Genomic DNA, 20,869 nt, shown 5'->3' on the forward strand with positions numbered 1-20,869 from the left:
GTTTCAGATTCAGTTCCAGTTCCAGCATACCCATAAAGATACACAGCACATATAGTATACAAGAGTGATTTAGCTGATGTGCCAATTCAATTATTTCTACCTACATAAGATTTTTCCACATGGCACCGGCAAAACATATAAACGCCGATAAATGCCATACATACAGGCCATGTGGCATATAAAATAGTGAATGTAATTTTATTCACATGTCTGGCCGCAGGCCAATCCGCTTTGCCCTCAGGCGGCAAATTGCACAGCAACAGCAACAACAGCACAGCAGCAACAGCAGCAATATCAGCAACCCCGGAACAACGGCGCACCTCTCCGTCGTATCTCGGGTATCGGTCTTTCTTCGGTGTATATATATGCCACATTATATTCAAGGGGCAGGGGAGCGGTCCACAGAGCTGAAATCCATCATTGGCGCATGGCCGCGGGTCACATTTGGGTTGAAATATTATAATTACAAGCGAACGCCCGCGGGCAAGGCAAGGAGGAAGGTGAAACGACGCTGGAGCTGTAGCTGTGGCGTCGAACATTGGCATCGCATCGCGAGCTTAGCCTGGCTAACAACTACACTGCAAAAATAGAAATATCCACAATTTGTGTAGATAAAATTTGGATATGTGTTCTGGCATTGATTTACTTAAAATGGTATTGACTTACTTAAGCTAGGTATTTATTTATAAAATGGCTTTGGCAAAATAGATTAGATTATAGAGCCTGAGCTGTAAAAAAACATTGCTTACCTATCGAATTGGTCCCAAATGATGTCTAAATTCATCAAATATACTAGATAATTTTTCCTAGTGGATGTAGGGGTTAGAGGGGAAGGGGATGGCGGTTGGACGGGCGATCGAAGTTGCCTGCTGCGGATATGGATACTTAGTTGTGGTGGTTGTGTTTACGTTGCGGCTGATAACATCCCGTGTTGCTGCTGCGCCAGATGTTGCTGCTGCCGCCGCCGTGCCCGCGGCAATGCAACATGTTGCACGCAACATGCTCGACGGCATAGCGCTTAGGCCAAAACAGACCCCAAAACAGTCTTTTCTCAACGGCGGTTCAGTGTGTTTGTGCTGTGGGTGTTTGCTTTAGCCAGTGACAACGAAACGCAACGGTAGCAGGTGAATAACAGTAACAGTTGGCCATTGCTATTACCACTTTTTTGCGCTTGCTTGCCCTGGTAACTTGTTGCACGGCACGTGTTTGGACAACTGCCGGCTCACATTAGTGGGCGGGGGGTGGTCCTTGGCAGGGTGACAGCTGCTGCAAAGGATAACAAAAGAGTGGCATATAATTTAAGAACAACATCGAGTGCCGGCTGCCTATAATTACCAACTGGCCGGCCACAGAGTCACATACAGAATAATCACAGAATCACAGTTTTTGTCGCAAAAACGACGTCCGGCAGGTGACAAGCGGCATCGGGGCGGGTCCAAAAAACGGGCCATGGGACCCTCATTATATGCAAAACGCACAGGGCCGCCAGCCACTCAAACTTAACTTATTTTTAACTTGCACATTTTTGCCCAGTTTCTGGCTGTGCCTCTGCACTGCCCCGGGCCATCTTAGTTGCATGTTCGAGCAATCCTTTCCGTTCTCGCTCCTTCCGTTCCACCCCAAAAAGCTGGAAATAAAGAACTGGTACTGGTACTGGTACTGGTACTGGTAGTGGTCCTCTCCCATTCATAACTCGCGGCTATATCTTCTTTTGCGTTATATTTCCCTCATTCTGCTTGTCTTTGGATATCAACTGTCAGTTTTCGAGCTAAAAACGCCGGCGGGCTAGTTTGTAAATCATTAAAATTATGCATACACACACACACACACACACACACGCCTCACATCCGCACACACTTATTAATCGCGTGTGTGTTTGTGTGCTTGGTCGGAGAAGTTGGCCAAACTGCATGGGAATCATTATGCAGTTAATGACAAATGTCACGCATTGCTAATGACAAAAGGATGTCGGCAATCGACTCCTAAACCCACCCCGCACCTGCTCACCTCCTCACCTTCAACATTAGTGCCCACAATTAAAATGCATTCATCAAATACCAAATGGTTTGCAAGTGAGAGTCAAGCTTTCACAAACGGAATGCGTATTCAAATACGTTTAAGACAAGTAACTTGGCCATAATCTTTGAATACAATTCAGCAAAATAAAACGTATTTATACAACATTTTAGTTTCAAACAAATCAAAATGCAGCATAAAAATAAACTTTATTAAATTTAATTATACATTAAATGACGATAAGCTAAACAATTTGATGTTGAACTTGTTGCTGGTATTTTAGTCCTCCTTTTTATTTTAGTTTTTTATTATATATATATAAATTTAGTTTGCAAACCTTTGCTTCTCATTAAAATACTTTTAAATACAAAAACAAAAAATTGTATGCCTTATTTTTTTTAAATGGAACAAATTTAACAAAATATGTCTTATATTAATTGGAAATTTAGCCAATTATTTATTATTAATAAAATGCCAAGTCTAATATGTTAAAACTTGAAATGCAATCTCCATTATTAATAAAATAGTAGAATGGGTGTAACTTAAATGTATATGGGTATACCTACTTGTTTCCATAAGTCAAAGAAGTTTTTTTGCCGATAGGAAGAGTAAACACATGCAAGATCATTTCACGAAGTCTTCTTACGTTTTTTTGTGGCATATTATGGCTCAATTTGTGCAATTTCAACAGTTAATCACTAGTATTGAATGGCTATGGGTAACTTGATTAGCATATCCCTTTGGTAAATTGAAACTTTAAGGATTTTCACAGAGTTGTGCTCTTTAAATGCAAACACTTCATTATGGAACGCATTGGCTGTAAAATGATTACCATTCAAATGTTAATGTAAATGTTGTGCCACATATGGATGAATGGCTGGCTGGATGGATGGATGGATAAATGCCCGAATTGATATGGTTGATATGTGGTCGCGTTCGCAGCCACTGCCGCTGCAGTTCGGTCGTGCGTTAAAAATTTAACGCGAATTTCAGGCAGCGGCGGCAAAAATGGCATCATTAAGTAAAAGCCCTGCGGCCAGACATTGTGAATTTTATGAGCCTTTTCATATATACATCTATATGTACGTGTATGTGTACGTTGGCATGTTTTTGTTGTTTGCTCGCTGGGTATCGTTAATAATAAAAAATACGTATAGCTATCTACATATATTTTAAAGCGCACACATACCCACACTTGTGCAGCCTTGTGATGAGCCGTGCTCACATAAATAATAGTAATAATAAAAAATCACAATAATGATGATGCTGATGCTGATGGTGTCGGCGGCCGAGGAGCAACAAAAAAATCTGCGGATATTCTCAGCATATGCGTTGGCATTTAAAGGTTTCTGTTTTCGCATTCAGTATGCAGTATGCAGAATGCAGCATTCAGCATGATATTGATTGACAAGCAAATGCACAAGCCTTGAATAAATACGCAATCGAGTGGGCGGCTAGCCCTCTAAGGGGCGTGGCTCTTGGGCTACTTTAAAAAGCCATCAACAAATAATTACAACAGATGGGGGAAGTGTATAAATGTCGACCGTCGACGACGCTGATTTCTGAACCGATCCGAGTATTTGATATTTCCATTTATATATATGGCATATATATGAGTCCTGCAGCGGAACCCCATTTCCGCTTCCCCCTTTTCCCTCACCACCCACCACCCACCACCCCCTGCTCTGGCCCCGCAGCGTTTCAAACAATAAAGCATAAAACGCGCCGCACACATTTTGTCGAATTATTTTGTTGGCAGTCCGCTGGCGGCTAACTGCAGCAAATTGGCTTGAAATATTGGTATTGCCATATGTATGAGTTCGTATATGAGTGACTGAATACATACGACTCAGCATGACTGTGTGAGTCTGTGTGTGTGCGTGAGCTTGTGATTAAAAAAATATTTAAAATTGCAAAAACGCAAAAACGCAAAGCGACGTCAAAATAAAGAAGCCCGCTGCCGCCCACACCCCCCTTAGGACCGCTTGAAACAATAAAAGTACCACCCACTTTGGCCCATTCCATTTGAGTGAGTGAAATGAGCGATAAAATTGCAACAATTTTCACTCGTCGTAGGCAGTGGTCCCGATAAAAGATGAAAAATTGAAATGTCAGTGCTGGCAAACTTCAATTATAATTTGACAAGCTTTTATTGTTTTTAATTATATAAATAAATACAATAATTATATAAAACATTTTTAAGATAGGCTAAAATAAAAATTAAAACCATTTTAATATAGTTATAAAAAGCCAGAGGAGGAGTAAAGTTCTTAGCAAATACATAATTGTACGTAATTGTATAGATCAGCAGCGTGGCAGCTATATAAATTAATTAGTTCCTTATGCCCAGCTATAATTGAGATTTCGTGTCACGAGACCAACTCTGAGCCAGATCGCATCGCGAAAATATAGCGATATATTATTGTGGCGCATATACTTCAAAATGAATATGGCCGTGGGACAAATAGACGAGCATTCCGAAACAATTGCCAATGAAAAATGATGCGACACAACTCTCAGCAGGGGGATGGTGTTTTGGCCACCCCCCGGGCGATTTCCAGCGAGTGGGTGGAAAGTTCGCACTCATTTTAATTACAGCTGCCTAACTGCAGGCCAGGCCTCACTGTACTCGCTCTCGGTCCTGTACTTCCCATTCCAACTCGTGTTTTGAAACACGACCCGGAGCGTATTTATCACAAGTTTTTCTTTGCATTGCCGCCGGGCAACAAAATATTTCAGCTGCCTCCGTCGCAGTCGCTCGTCAAATGGCCGCCGGGCATCCAGCTCGGCTCAGCGCCCCAATGCCCCGTTCTTAGTACCGCCGACGGTGGTGCTTCTTCAAAGTCTCTGGAGCCGGAGCCGGAGCCAGAGCCTGATGCCGCACAAAGTTTCATTTCGTTTGGCCCGCGGGCCCAGCGTTCTATGCTTTGTCATTAACACAAACACTCGCTTACGCACACAGCTGTAGATACAGATACAGATACATAGAACGACTGCCGGGTGTCAGTTGTACATGCAATACACCCATACACATACACCCGCACACACGGATACAAATGGCCAGGGGCAACAAAAACAAACAGGCTTTGATATTTACAATTATAGAAAATCGGGCATATAGAGATGTTCCCCATGATTAATGCAACTAATGGGTTACCATGTTGTGTCCACTTAAAAATACAAAAGTGGCTCGAACTTTACATTTAATTTGGTCGAGGAATCAAAACTACATTTTACTAGCCATAAAAAATCACGCTCTTTGGTCGAACAAATTTTTCAAATATAGAAATTCAATTTGTAAAATTATCATTACAAAAATAAAATTTAGTTAGTAAGGGAAAGAAATCATTTAGTTAAGTCGTTGTTTGATTACACACACATAGCACAACCATGAAAAAAATAAAAAATAGAGCAAAACACAATTATTTAAAATTGTTGCTTGGAAACATTATAGTTTTATTTTTTAACAAATTTCGTTACTTCACCATGTTTTGGAAACCAATGTATTTTTCAAAGTTTAAATTGGATAATCATAGATAGGAATATGTCTGTAAGATTTATAAAGTAGTTGTATTCAATTCAAATGAATAATTTTGAATTATTAGAAAAGCTTTCCCCTGGTGAAAAGCAAACATTATCCAAGTGCAGCAACTCTAATAAATTGCATCGATTTATAAGGCAAGCGAAAGCATTTCACCCGAGCCAATTGTTCTATTTACAGTTACAATGTTAATTGCGGCAGCTTAGTTGCGGGCCACAGCAAAACAAGAACAACAAGCGGAAGAACAGGCCACTTAAACCGGAAATAGACTATTAAACGTCCACACACTAACACACACACACACACAAAGGCATCCATATGGTGCGAAATCCAAGCAGCTAAACAACAATCGTGGCTCTCTTTCTCTCTCCTGCTGCTGCTGCTGCTCCCGCTGCTACTGCTCTCTCTCAAGGTCGTCGGCTCAACACAGAAGACGCCAGCAACGAACTCCACCCGCACCAAGGCGCAACTCGAGCCGCAACACGCAACACGCAACTGCAACGGCAACGCAACAAACAGGCAATACCATTAGCCATCCATCGGCCAGAGAGTAGAGTAGTAGAATCAGTTTTCGGCCAACTTTCGACGCGAATGCAAGTGAGGTAAATTCCGAGCTCCCCAAAAAGTAGGCAGCACTTGGCAAGCGGAAACGGAAGTAAACACTCGTTGGCGCGCACACTTAATTGATATTTAAACGCTTAACCGAAAGCAGCCAGCGATCAGATTAAACAGATCGACTCAGGCTTACTTTATCGAAGAACACTGAAGATTTGACAAAACGAAGATTATTTAAATACGCGCGCGTTGTAATAAAAAAGAGTTAAAGTGCATTTCCTAAATATACCAACCTTTTTGTGAGTTTCTTAACGTTAAAGTCGCAAAGTATTTGGTTTTCATTTTTATAAATTTCACATGCTACATCAAAAACTTTATTGTTTACTGTGATTTTCATATTTTTCTCCAGTTTTTTTGAATTTTTATTAAGTGTGTCACATTGTTGAGTAACTTAAAACCATAATCTTGAAATTCTACCCTCCTTAAATAGTCTTAAGTTTTATATTTATTTGTATGATTTTTAAGCAATGTATTTTTAAAAGTTTTAAAATTATATTAAATCGCAATAAAATAAGCAATGCTATTTGTGTATACATATTTTGTCAGATTAGAGCCAAATTATAAAATTATTACATTGAACTTAACTTTCAGTTCGTAATTGTTCTTTGGGTATACTACTGTTACCTTTTTCAAAAACTTAACCCATCTTTCCAAGATCTATAAAATCGTTTTGTAAATTTTTACAATAACCCATTTTTAAGCTATCCACCTAATTGTTTAACTAATGAATACTTTATGTGGTTTTATCGCCCCAAAAACAGAACTCCGTTTGTTGCATTGGATCAACGATCGCCGTTGACGGTGGATTCCTCCTGCCCCAAACGGTAAGCGAAAACCGAAAACTTTTCATCTGCAAAATGCCCCAAAATCCCAGCCAGCCTTCGAGCTGGCCAATAAATTAGTTTAAAAAAAGATTCTGTAATAAATGAATTTTTGACACACAACAGCATCGACAGTCCAAGCTGCAAGCCACCCGATCTCTCTCCCTTTGCTTTTGGTTTTGGCCAAAAGCGCCGCTGGCAACTGATTTTCGTCTCTCCCACATGCCAAGTCAGAAATTGTGCGCCATAAACGAAGACTGTTTAAAAAAAAAAAAAAATTATGCGCCTCAAGTGCTCTGTACCCGCACCAAAGGAGAAATAAACAAAAGTAAGAAGAGTAGCCGATGGGAGAAGGGAGAGGTGAAGGAAGCGGGCAACGGCGACGGGCAGAAAAAATCATACAAAATTCGCCGCTGGCGTTTTTGGGCAACCTTAGCCCCCGGCTGAGTTATGTGTGCAGACGAGAACGAGTCGCATTATTTTTTCTACCTTAAAGGCTATAAAATACGATGGTGCTGGGCGGGGGTCGTGGGTCGAAGGAGGGGGCATGACCGGTTGTATTGTGGCTGGTCGAAAACTAAGCGGCCAAAAGATGACCCCCGGGCCAAATACATACAGCACACTCGTACAACAAATTTTTGCTTAGCCAGCGAATCGACGGTCCGTGAGAGTCGTCTGTCCGTCCGTTCGTCTGTCCGCCAGCTTGTCCGTTTGTCCGCCAGTTTGTCCGTTGAGTCGCAGCCAAGTCATGAGGCAAAGTTCAAAGCGAGAGCTGAAGTGTGCGAAATTGTATTCAAATAGGGAAGCACAGAAAGAAATATTGATAACCTTTGGGGTCGAACGAGTACTTTTCAGGAAAAATCCTTTAATGATATATTTTTGTTAAAAGCACTATGTAAAGATTTAATAAATACTACTATGTAGAGTTTCTTATAAAAACATGAAGTTCAAAAGACCTTTTATTAACATTTATAGCTATTCCTTTTTTTTAGCATTATACGGTAATTCGTAATCCTTAGAGATTCCAAATCTTTTTAAATAATTAACATGATTCAGATAATTTAATATTGATCCTTTGTTTCAAATGATTTATTTGTTCCTGTGCATAAGGCGCTGGCGACCTTCGCCTGTTGCCCTCCCAGTCTATTGATTCCTCTCTTTCGTATGGAAGCAACTGGTTTTGGTATTTGGTTTTATCTTCTGCTTTTTCTCCCTGCGTTTTTTCTTGTTTTTTTACAAGCCAGACATAAGAGTTTCCCTGTAGGAGGCGGAGTTGAAGGCAAAGTCTTGTTTGCTTGTCTGTTTGTTTGTCTGGAGCCACAGTTCGCGATTCTATCCGTGCATTGTCAGGATCTGACTGTTCCCGCACGCCCTGCTAATTTGTTTTCATTCAGCGGATTCAAGCTCCAGCTACTTGAATTCGCATTAACATTAACAGCCTATACCTGCTACTGTTTGGGAACCAGCGGCAAAGTGATTTCCATTACGTGCCAATAGTCAAAGCCTCAGTTGCTTGAATGGCGTTCCATTCGGGGCTGAGACTGTGGCACGAAAGCTCTTAACGCGCTGTGTGTTAATTAAGCTGCAATTCGGCATCATTACCAGCATCAACATTGCGCTGCCAATTTGGCACCAACCGAATGGCTGCGCAGTTGCCAATTTCGGCAAAGGGTACGACTTTTGGCTATCGCGTAGCTTACAGGTAGTAATTGAGTGAGTTAACCAGAGTATAAGGACAAAATATTTATAGTATTCGTGTTATTTATAAAATAAGCAGAACTTTTATTTAAATAATAATATATTTAAAGTGTTATCATTTGTTTTATAATTGACACAAGCTAATACGAATTTCTAAAGTGCTTTCTAAGGGAAGATGAGTGTTTTTCATTAAAAATATAATCGGTACACAATTTAAACAAAAGTTATAAAAAAATAAAAAATTTCTCAAAATAAAAGAAATTGTAATTTACTTTTAACAATTTGAAATTAATAAAATAAAATATTTGGTTTCGATATTATTGTCATTATTAACATCATAACATAAAAACAAAATTTTCAGTTATTAATTAAAAATGCTAAAGATTTATACTTATACTTTAAAAAACAAATTACTTTTTTAGAACTAAATAAAATTAACTTTTCAGTTTAAAATTAACTTGTATCATTCTTAATACTTTCTAAACTCATACTCCCATGCTCAATCCCCTGTTAAACACGGATTGTTTACGTTACGTTCATACCCCGGAATATCCATTCCGAAACCCGATTCTTTGGCCAACTGCACCTGCCGCTGTTGCAAGTGCATTTTACTTCAGTTGCCATTGCCGTTGCCTTTGTGTTGCATCTGTTGTTGATGCTGTTTTTGGCTGCGATATGCACACGCAAATTGCACCAATTAGGCAGGGTGCATTGTCTGCCACTGCCACTGCCAGTTGCAGTTGCAGTTGGCGAATCCAGTTGCACTTGCAGGACTGCATCTGAATGGGTTTTGTGGTGGGTCTGGTTTTTGGCTTCAGTGCTCCATTGTTTGAGCGCTGTTCAAGTGGAAACATGGAAGCATGACTGTTAATTATTATGTACACTTGATTAAGTAGCGCTGGCAATCGAACAACTACCCGACTAAAGCTATCAACTTGTACACAACGGGCAAACAACGCTGCGTATGCGCAATATTTTCCTATACGGCAATATTCCGACATTTTGCCTGCTTATCCTTTGCGCTTTTGACTTTCAATTCAATTTTCGAATTTAGCTGAATAAAAACATCCCATCTTTAGGTAGAGACACACACACATGTGGATTTATCCGGAATATATTTATATTTTGCTTGTCGTCGTCGTCGTTGCTGCTGTTGTTTCAGTTTTTTCCATGCGGAGGTCGGAGATTGGAGGTCGGCGAGTTGTGAGCTGTGAGTTGTGAGTTGGCTGAGTAATGTTTGCTCTGCATACGTAGCTGCAAACCTATCCCCTGCCGATAAAAAACACCCGTTCCACCACACTTCACCCGCCTTTTGCTGAGTAAGCCATATGCAGCGCAATCGTCGTTTTTATTTAATATTTTCTAATAAATTTTTCAAAGTTTATTTTTGAAAGCCTTGCAGCGTTTTAATATCTGCTGCTTCAGTGTATATGCCGGGACTCCAGTTACGCGCTCACTCACTCAACTTCTGCCAGACTATACCCTGCCCACATACACTCACTATACTATATATTCATATATATGTATATATTGCATATATTTGTACAATTTGCCATGGCGCACATATTCTGCAACTTTGGCCAACAATTTTCGTAGCATCACAGAGGGAACGGGTATGGAGTAAGGGAACGTGGTCTGATTTCCCATATGCCGCAGCTCCAGCTCCGCCGTTTGGACCCGTTGGCTAAAGACGACGTCGACGCAAAAGTTGAGCTCGGGCACTGCAGCCCCAGATCCGAGATCCGATGGCAAAGGCAAAATAAAAGATGCCAACGCCATATGGCCGGAGTTTGGGGTCTCCTGGCTTGGGCTTTGGCTTTGGCTTTGGCTTTTCGTGTTTTACTTGGGCCCTCCGACTGCCCGGCAAAAGTTTTTCATTTGCCTGCTCATCAGCGTTTTGATTTTGGTTTTTGGCCAACTGCGAAACGAAAACAAGCCAAGGCTTCACTCCTCCCGACCTTTTCGAGAATTTCCCCAGGCGTTGGATTCTTCTCAACTTGTCCCTAGGACATTTTGCAGATTTTTCCTCTCATTCCTCATGTGCGTATGTGTATGTCTGTGTGTGTGTGTTTACTTTATGTTTGTCTTGGCTAGATACACAAGCGTTCCGCATTCCCTTATCTGCAGCTCCCCGGGGGGAGTCGTAAGTTTGCTTTCTTTTTGCAACCCCAAACTGAATTTAAGTCCTGCCTAATTGGAATCCTCCGCCCCACGCCCGCCCGCCCCGTCAAACATAACCTAATCTGCCGCCTGGCGCTGCAAGTGTTGCAGTTTGATAAATCGCCGGGCTCCCAATGTTTTCGTATTAACTTTCGAGGTGGATCCAGTGCAGCCGACGTCGCTTTCGCCGCCAGCATTTTAAAATTGAGATAAGATTTTGCCTCAAAAACTTTCGTTTAGCTTTTTATTTTCACCATTTTTATGCTGCGTTTTACCACCCCCCGTATTTTTCTTCTGTTTTATTCTCTGCTGTTGTTTTGCGAGCTGCCTGGGGAGCATTGAGGCCATGAGACGGAGGCCAACTTAGGTATGATATCTTTAAATGCAGGCAACACCACAAACACAACACACACACACACACACACACACATACACATATGGGTGGGTATAAGCCAAAGCTAGAACGGACACGACTAGACTTACCTACCAATCGCAAAAGTTTGCGCCTGCAGCGGCAGCGGCAGCAGCAGCCAGTCCTCCCAATCCTTACCCTTATCGAAATCGGAGCCGGAGCTGGAGCTGGAGTTTGCGATGGCTCGGGCAAGGATCGGGAGGAGGTGTATCCTTGCCGTTGTGGTTACTGGCTATGTTCCTGCTCCTTTGTTGTTGTTGTTGTTGTTGCTGTTGTTGTTGCTGCCGCTGCTGTTGCTGCTTTCGTTGCCCTCAGCACTCTGCAAGGATAAATGAATGAGGAGGTACCCGGCACACACTAACACACTCACACACACACACACAGCCTCACGTGGAGCCACATGTATGAGCCGGAGAAAGCCCTGAAGGAATCACCAACACACTAGAGAGAAAGGGAGGATGGGCAGGAGCAATAGCAAGAGCAGGAGCAGGAAAACCCCAAGTTTCAATCCCAAACACCGGGCACCTTGCCCGACTACAGTGGGCACTCGGTCGTGCAGAGCCCCAGTGGATTACATTCGGGGCCAGTTGCCATTCCCCCTCCCTCCCTCCCTCCCTCCCACCACTCCTCCGCTCGCCAAAGAGCCGTGCTGATGAATGAGCACCCCCACCTTCCGAAGGGTCCTTTGGACCCCAGCAGTTCCGCCCGTATTCGTATTCCGTATTCCGTATTCCGCATTCCGTACTCCTTGGCTTGGCTTGGCTTGGCTCGCTTTCCTTGCTTGGTTTCGTTTCGTATCCATCCATGATTTCCGCACTAATTCCAAACGATCGCCGCGGGCCTAGTCAGCTTTTGCCCTTTTTCGCTAGCTCTCTCGCTCCCGCACAGCTAGCCTTCTCTAACGACACTGCGAGAAATTGTCTTCTCTTAGTGCATATATTTGTTATTAAGCGGTGAAAGAAGATTTAGTCAAATTAAATTTATGAAAGGCTTTATTTAATTAACTTCTTATTTGAAAAAGGTAAAATGTTAAGAAAATGGTAAATTAAAAAATGGCCTTATTTTTTATCGTTTTCTACATGTTAAAAATATTTTATATGAAAAACTAATATAAAAACTTCCTTATAAAGAATAATATATCCCTAAAAAATAAACTAATAATCTGGCACTACAATTAATTTAAGAAATTGTTTAAAAACTATCCCTTTTTATAAATGTTGAGCTGTTATTAATTAATTAAATTAAATATTACTTATTAATTCAACATGTTTTTTTTTTAATTATGTCAAACGCATTAGCTTACAATTGTTGTTATCTATTAACAACTATTTTTGAGAAAAATGATATTTAAATTCTGTTGTTTGAGAATCAAAAACTTTTTGAATAATAGAAGCAAAAGAGATCTTGTCTGTGTTTTTTGGCGAGTGCAGCTAGCAACCAGGACACTCGGGCTGTCTGGTCTGGCCTTTGTGTGCGGAAGGTTGGCTGGCCGCAGGACATTTTCTAGGGTTACATAGTCAGCGTCGCAGTCGTCAACGTCTGATGCTCTGCCGAGGTGTGTGCCGCACTCCCGGTGTGTGTTTCGGTGTGTGTGTGTGTGTGTGTGTGTGGTGTGCACTTTAGCTCATTTCTTGGCTTTTGTTTTCGCTTTTGTCCTGTTTTGGGTGGGCGGATGGCATGCCACCGCTAGTGCTAGCGCCCACTCAACTACCCGATCCAAAAACCGAGCAGCCCAAGTCGTGTGGGAATAGAATTGGCTGGGTGGCAGTGGCATTGAGTTTGAGTTTGAGTTATCCTCCCAGCAGTCGAACATTGAGCATGTGCCAACGGCCAGTTTTGTCCATAATTCCTTTTTGGAAAATGGTTTGGCCCCGGGCCACTCTGCATCAGCCCGGACTGGCCAGCAACTTGATATCCAGCTCCGCACTCACAATCTCAACAATGGCAAACTAATAAGCTCACGGCAACCGTCTCTTTCTGGCCCCAGCAAGCGTCGGCAAGCGTGTGCCGAATGAAACATGAAACTCCAGCAGAAGTATAAGAGCAAGTCTCAGTCGCAGCTTCAGCTTCAGCCGCCCCAGCAAATGTGCAATGCCAGGAGTTAAGAGTTAATGGCATTGCTATTAAAACCAAAACCAGAGCGCCAGGCAAAGATGTCAAATGAGATGGCCACAGAAAGGACGAGTGCAGGCAGCAGGCCAGGTTGCCAAAATGATGGGCTGGAAGTCGGTTGACAAATATGACTACGGCAAAGGCAACTCTTCAAAACTCATATTGGCCAGAGCTGAGAACGTGTCATGAATTGAGGTCAGACAAACTTAAAATCAAAGACCAGTTCAAACTCTCCTTACAAATATTGATATTTCGAGCCTAAATCTAGTCGGTGCTGTGAATTATGTATAAAAGCCGTATTTTAGATTTATATCTATTAATCAGTGTTACAATGAAAATTTAATTTTTATTTCATCAAAGGCAGCCTTATTTTTTAATTAGAAGGAATTCTGATTCTCACAAAAAAGCATATTGACCCTTTTTGCTCATTCTAAGTTCTTGCTAAAAATTTTTACATTTGAGATCAGGAAATCTGGCAGGTGTTTAATTTAAAGCTAAAATCAGAAAAAAACTCAAATAAAAAAAGTGTTAAAGATTTTTACATTTGAGATCACTAAAGCTTAAATCAGACAAACTTCAAATGAGAAATCTCATAAAGTGGCCTTCCGAAAAAGTTTTCGAGTTTCTGATTTTTATATTAAGAAGTTTTTTAAACGAGCTCGAATATGAGTTTATCTGTAGCTGGTTTTTTGTATTATTTTATTGAATATAGTTTAATATATAGTCAAACTTTCATGGCTTTCTGAAATTTTATGCTCATATTTTTCGTTTATATCACTGACTCACCTCTGGGTCTCATCTCAAGTGTAACCAAAGGCGCTGCGAACAACTCCAGCAATTCGGCCCCCTCCGCCCAGCCTGCAGCCTTGCCCCTCCGCCCCTTCACCGCTCCACTCCCAACCCCGAACCCCAAACCCCACCGCCCCACCGCTCCACCGCCCCACCGCCCCTTGCCCAGTTTTCTGCTCATCCTGCTACTAGACGGCATAGAAAAGATACCGCTCGCGGCGATAATGGACTAGAATAGGATGCAAACTGCAGTGCTTGTCTTATATACAATACCGTTAGCTCAGGGTGTCCACACACACATATGCATATACACCTACACATGTGTGTGTGTGTGTGTCGGGGCTTGTTGTTGTTGTTGCACCTGCTCAAGTGGGCCGCAAAGCAATTGAAATTGAATTGTTTGTGTGGCAAGCCAGAGAGCTCAGGCATTGCATATTTTGTGGCTGCATCTGCAGCAGCTGGGCCAAGTAGGAAGAAGAAGAAGAAGAAAAATAAGGGGAAGGAAAGTTGAAAAAGGATATTGGCTAGGAAACCATTAAGCCAGATCTCATAAACGAATATGCAATGTTTGATTGAACGCATTACTCACGCTTTATAATTGCCGTAAATTAATAAAAACCCAGCCAACGTTTCACCCAGTTCAACTCCATCGCTATTTCTATGTGGCTGCCATGAAAATGCCTTGCAGACATTTATTTTGTGGAATTTTTTTTTATGGCACTGCGTTTGGTTTTTATTTTTGCCGTAACCCTGTGCGACGTTCGTTCCTTGGGACTCAATTCGCTTTTTACATCCACCACATTCCCAACTCCATCACCATCCCATCCCCATCCCCATCCCCCTGCCGTGCTCATTCGCATTTGAATGTTCATGTAGTTAAAGTTAATCAAATCGTAATTACCCAGCCCCAGTCGTTTGGCCGCAGGGTCTCAAACATTTAAAAAAAGCAAACTTGTTTAGCTACATGGGCAGCGTTGATTTGTGGGCAAAGCCAAGAACTGATGCTCTTTGTCAAACATATTATTAGTAATATTAGACATTAAGTAAATTTCAACTAACTAAAGTTTCAGTCTAACAAGTGGGTACTTTTAAGAGAAACAATAAAATCATTCCTAAACATTGTTTTATTAGTATCACATAACTTCTTTTCTAGTATCTATCAATCATTTAATGCTAAGAATTAATATTTGTTCACTCTATAAATTTGTAATGTACCTGATATTATTAAAATATTTAATAAAGCTGTTAAAGTGTTAAGACTTTTAGATCTAGACTCATTTTGTCAAATTTTCATAATCTAAGTTCGAGACAAATTGTAAAAACCATTTAGAAATGTGGCAATATTCTTGAGTACGTTTATTATAAAAACCCTTTTGTATTTTAACACATTGCTACAGAAAAAATTGAGCTATTTTGATTTATTTTAAATATATATTAAAAGTAATTAAATATGATTAGTAATAAGTTTTAGACATTTTATAAATTTTAACTAACTAAAGTTTCAGTCTAATAAGTAGGTACTTTAAAAGAAACAAAAAAAATGATTCCCAAAAAATGTTTTTTGTAGCATCACTTAACTTTTTCCCAATATTTGTCAATCAAATTACGTTTGACAAAATTTAGCAAGTTCCTTTTTAATTTAAGAAATGTCAATGATTCTGGATTAAAAAGTTAAATACCTAAGTTCTCCATATGTCGCTTCGAAATATTGTTTTATATTCCAAAGTTCCGTTTACTATGGGCAAGCGCAAGTACCCTTACAAGGTTAGTACGCCAGTAACGTGCTTTCATAACTGAAGAGAATTGTCTGGGAGCCAGGTTAATGCGCAGAAAGCATGTGAACATTTGTCATTCGGGGCCAACTCGTTTGAGTTGCTCACTCGCAGCTCGATTGAGTTTTATTAATTTGCTATCCTGTAGTTGGGTAACCGATACTAATCATGATGACAATAATGAAGACGATTATGAGGACTTTGGCTTTCGGGATTTAGATGTAGCCTGGTAATTGGTGTTGACTTTGCTAAGTCGGCTCAGCGGCCGCGTTGCGCATACGCCATGTGGCACGCATACGACTGACACATCATAATTGGCGAGCCCACATCGCACATTGCCGCTCTCCTCCGCGAAACAATGTGATTTTCGTGTGAAATTCGACTGGCAACCCTTCCGGCCAAACAAGTACAACAACGAGTGCTAAAACGATGCACTCGATGGCCGTTAACATTAACTGCATTCACGGCCCGCCCGTTTCGTTTCGCTTTGGTTTGGCTTGGCTTGGTTTGGTTTGGTTTGGTCTGGCACGGCTTGGCATATGGATGGCATGGCGATTTGGTCTTGTCCACGGCTGAAGCTGCAGAGAGACGATCGCTTGGGGCCCGAAGCCCCGTAACCGAGATGAAAACGCAGTGAAAAACCAAATATTCCCACACAATCAGCCCAAGACTGTGGCCATATGAAATATATGTATATATATATGCGACTTGACTCCTTTGCCACCCAACGCAAGCCGATGTGTGTGTGTGTGTGTGAACTTTTATGGGGCCCTGTGGAGGGCTGCAAGCGATATTCAGCCCGTCGCGGCATTTTCGTTGTCACGTTTGGCTGTCCTTTGTCGATTTGGTTGCCGTCCGTAATCAGAGTCAAGTCAATTTCGGTTTTGCGAGCGGGGTCAAATTGGTTCTCATGATTAGCTTTTTCGTGCCCCCCTCTTACTTATATAAGCTTATCTAATTATAATTATATTGCATTGTAATTAACTACAATTTGTTGTATTTCTTGGTTACAGGAAAAAATGCGATATGGATCGAGAGCGAGAAAGAGATGTCAAGGCCTTGGAGCCACGCGACTTGTCCTCCACGGGCCGAATTTACGCCAGAAGCGACATTAAAATCAGGTTCGTTGTGTTATTATGTATAAATAAAAAAACTAGAGACATAAACACAAAACATTGCATCCTAGTTGGGCAATAAAATATTTGGAAGCTGAGGATTTTCTTTCTACAACTAAATAAATTAGTTCTTCATAAGTTTTTAAGTAATTTATATCATATTTCCTTTAGTAATTCAAAAATAGAGTTAGGTGTCACAAATAGGTTTTCAGAAAATCCAATAATTAGTCAGACTGTTATTTAAAATGTAGTGAAACATATATATATATTTGCTATTAAATTAAAGACAGAGGGTTTTTATTTGAATAGTTTGTTTGTATTTATGTACTTAAATCTTACTATTTATTCCGTATGAATTATTTAGTTTAAATTATTTTATTTGAATTTATTTACTAAAATAATTAAATTCTTGAATAAACGATGTATTCAAACGTGGCCCACACATATCATAGTGAAGTATAGTGCAGTGTACTTCATTGGCAGTATGATGGAAGCTGGCTTCCAGCCCAAACCCCCCTTGGTCGCGAACAATCTCATTGTGAATTCGTGAATGGTTTTCGCCCGCAGCTCCTCGCCCACCGTCTCGCCAACGATCTCAAACTCCTCTTCGCCCACACCGACGCCACCCGCCAGTTCCTCAGTGACGCCGCTGGGATTGCCCGGAGCCGTGGCAGCTGCTGCCGCCGCCGTCGGAGGAGGAGCCTCCTCGGCGGGGGCCAGTTCCTATTTGCACGGCAACCACAAGCCCATCACCGGCATTCCGTGTGTGGCCGCCGCCTCCCGCTACACGGCCCCCGTTCACATCGATGTGGGCGGGACCATCTACACCAGCTCGCTGGAGACACTCACCAAGTATCCGGAGTCGAAGCTGGCCAAGCTCTTCAACGGCCAGATACCCATCGTGCTGGACTCGCTGAAGCAGCACTATTTCATCGATCGCGACGGGGGCATGTTCCGCCACATTCTGAACTTTATGAGAAACTCAAGACTTCTGATTGCCGAGGACTTTCCGGACCTGGAGCTGCTGCTGGAGGAGGCTCGCTACTACGAGGTGGAGCGTAAGTATTCTGCTTAAAAGTTAAACGGAGAAAAACCGCATAGAAGAGTATTAAAACCTTATTGAATTAAAACAAAGTCATCTAAAATATTTTGAATAGGGAACGCTAATTTTTTAAGACATTTTAAGATCTCACTTTCAAGCCTTTGTTTGTTGTGCATTATATAACGAAAAAAAAGGCTTGGAAAAAACACCAACCAACTTAAAGTTTATTGCTCATACGTACTGTTGCCATTGGCGAAAAATGAAAACAATTTATCTCTCTGTTTAAATTGACTGTGTTTTTGATTAATTTTTTAATTTATACATAGCCCAATTTGAGGTTAATATTGTTATAAGTTAACATCTTCTGCAAAAATATTAAAAGGTAAAAAAATGTTTTCTTGATTTTATTAATAAAGTAAAAAATTTAACATTGCACTAAATACAAATTTTTGTTCAAGTCTTAAAATAAAAATGTTGTATTTACCATATTATACTCTCTCAATAACAAAATGAATATTTGTAAAAAATCAAGTGTTTTAAAATCACATTGAGAAGTAAAACGTACATATATTTAGATGACTTTTTTTTTTCAACTGATCCAAATTATTCTTCATTGTGATCAGTTGAATTTGTTATTTCGCTACCTTTGAGTTATATGCTTCCTGCAACTCTCTGTGCACCGAGCCTCGTTATGGCCACCAGCGATTATAGCTAATTTGCTCTTCTTCTCCATCCCTCCTGCTGCTCCACATGACCGGTCCGCCCGCAGCGATGATTAAGCAGCTGGAGAGCATGCGCAAGGATCGCGTTCGCAACGGCAACTATTTGGTGGCGCCACCCACTCCACCGACTCGCCACATCAAGACGAGCCCGAGGACCAGCGCATCGCCCGAGTGCAATTACGAGGTAGTGGCGCTGCACATCTCGCCGGACCTCGGCGAGCGCATTATGCTGTCGGCGGAACGGGCTCTGCTCGACGAGCTCTTCCCGGAGGCCAGCCAGGCGACACAGTCGAGTCGCAGCGGCGTGTCCTGGAACCAGGGCGACTGGGGGCAAATCATCCGCTTCCCCCTCAACGGCTACTGCAAGCTGAACTCGGTGCAGGTGCTCACGCGGCTGCTCAACGCCGGCTTCACCATCGAGGCCAGCGTTGGGGGCCAGCAGTTCTCCGAGTATCTGCTGGCACGACGCGTCCCAATGTGATAGGCCCTGGCCCTGGCTGCCCCAGCTCCCCAGGAAGCTGCCGCTGTGGCTTCTGTTTCCGGTTCCGGTTCCGGTTCGGTTTTGGGTTCGGGTTTGGGTTTGGGTTTGGGTTCGGGTTCTAGCTCCCCGCGACTTGGTCGCCTGATCCATGTGCGTTGCAGGCGCTAATTGCCGCTCGCGGGGATTAACGGTTAGCTGACCAACAATCACTAAAGGTGAATATAATCTATGAACACAGTATGGGTGATAAATCACGTTTGGTACTCGACAAATGCAGGGTTCTTTGGGGAAAGTGTAGAAATATTACAGTTTGACTGTCCCGAAAAGGAGGTTCACATCTTCAAGCTAATCTAACAAATTGCTGCATTGTAAACTGAAGAACCTGCTAGAAAATTGAAGTTTGCAAGTTGGTTTTTAGCGAAACATGTAAAAATTGATCATTTTAAAAAAATCGTAATTGATTGAATTAACGTAGCTCAAACGTGATTTTGTACATCAAATTATTGCCCTGATGTGTCCATATAACTCGACCCATCCACGTGAAGGGGTGCTGCACATTACTGCTCTGAGCAGTTTGTATTTTAGAATTCGCTGCGGATGCAAGTTCTGAATCTGAATCCAAATGTTATTTAATGTTTATCAATTAAGTTTGCTGGCACAGACACTGGACACAAACACACTCGTGCGTATTATTAAGCATTTAGAGAGCCAAGAGCCCAGCACTGATTTTGTTTTTTAGCCTTGCGTTTAAGTCGAATATTGTTTTCTCTAAGTGTACCACCTACGGCTAATGACCTTGAGTTGTTCCATTGAATCGAATTGGCCAGGGATTGTAGCTGGCTTAAATTATTGTAACCCACACGTCCACACACCCACACACACACCCACACTGAAAACTATGGTAGAGTAACATTAACTCAAGAGCAACTCACAGCGAAAATAGTTTTGTAGTACTTAATTGATGTAATTGAACCTTTATGAATGTAAACTATGGGATAACTTTTTCAATATATACGAACCGACGTCTAAATAGTCTACACCAATTCAAATACAATTACATGCAAATATAGATATATTCAACCAAATACCGTTTGCGACCACGCCCCTCTATAGAACAACCACTCAATTGAATATTTAAATAAAGCAAAAAGTACGTGTAAATTGTTGAATTTATTTTTTGCTTGGGCTGAAATTCAAATTTGAATACTCAGTGGCCGCGAATAGAGGGCGCTTTTACTTTAAGTGCAAACTAAACAGCAAAGCAGTGGAGTATAACGAAGAGCAGTACACTGCTTGCCGACGCCAGTGTCGCCACTGCTTTCTTTTCCACTGGAACTTGAAATGTAATGTAAGTTAATGCCTCCGCAATTGTTTTCATTTTATGTTCCTCCAGATCCAATGCCTTCATGTTCCGGCCATGGCTATAAGGTACACTAATCATTAACAGTATCGCCGGGAAGATTGTCTTTGGGTACGCGAAATGCGCTCCAGTTCCACCTCAGCAACACTATCGCAAATTAAGTACAAAAAGTATCTTTCCTAAGTCATCCGTTTTTCTAGTGATTTTCAAATT

General features: G+C 41.5%; 1 protein-coding gene across 3 annotated transcripts; it reads left to right on the forward strand.

The window, feature by feature from the left end:
- Positions 1 to 1,055: 1,055 nt before the first annotated feature.
- Positions 1,056 to 20,457, forward strand: LOC128254939 (BTB/POZ domain-containing protein Tiwaz). Of its 3 annotated transcripts, none has more exons than XM_052984330.1 (6): positions 1,056 to 1,124; positions 5,738 to 6,411; positions 6,934 to 6,996; positions 16,950 to 17,057; positions 17,619 to 18,109; positions 18,863 to 20,457. In XM_052984330.1, exons 4-6 carry the CDS (start codon positions 16,963 to 16,965, stop codon positions 19,294 to 19,296), a joined length of 1,020 nt encoding a protein of 339 aa, XP_052840290.1. In that variant the 5' UTR covers positions 1,056 to 1,124; positions 5,738 to 6,411; positions 6,934 to 6,996; positions 16,950 to 16,962; the 3' UTR covers positions 19,297 to 20,457. The 3 variants fall into 3 exon arrangements, with proteins under 3 accessions (XP_052840290.1, XP_052840289.1, XP_052840291.1); XM_052984329.1 differs by having other exon boundaries at positions 5,738 to 6,159; XM_052984331.1 differs by lacking the exon at positions 5,738 to 6,411 and having other exon boundaries at positions 1,078 to 1,124.
- Positions 20,458 to 20,869: the final 412 nt, after the last annotated feature.

The sequence above is a fragment of the Drosophila gunungcola genome (genome assembly GCF_025200985.1).
Source record: "Drosophila gunungcola strain Sukarami chromosome 2R unlocalized genomic scaffold, Dgunungcola_SK_2 000006F, whole genome shotgun sequence".
Taxonomy (NCBI): domain Eukaryota; kingdom Metazoa; phylum Arthropoda; class Insecta; order Diptera; family Drosophilidae; genus Drosophila; species Drosophila gunungcola.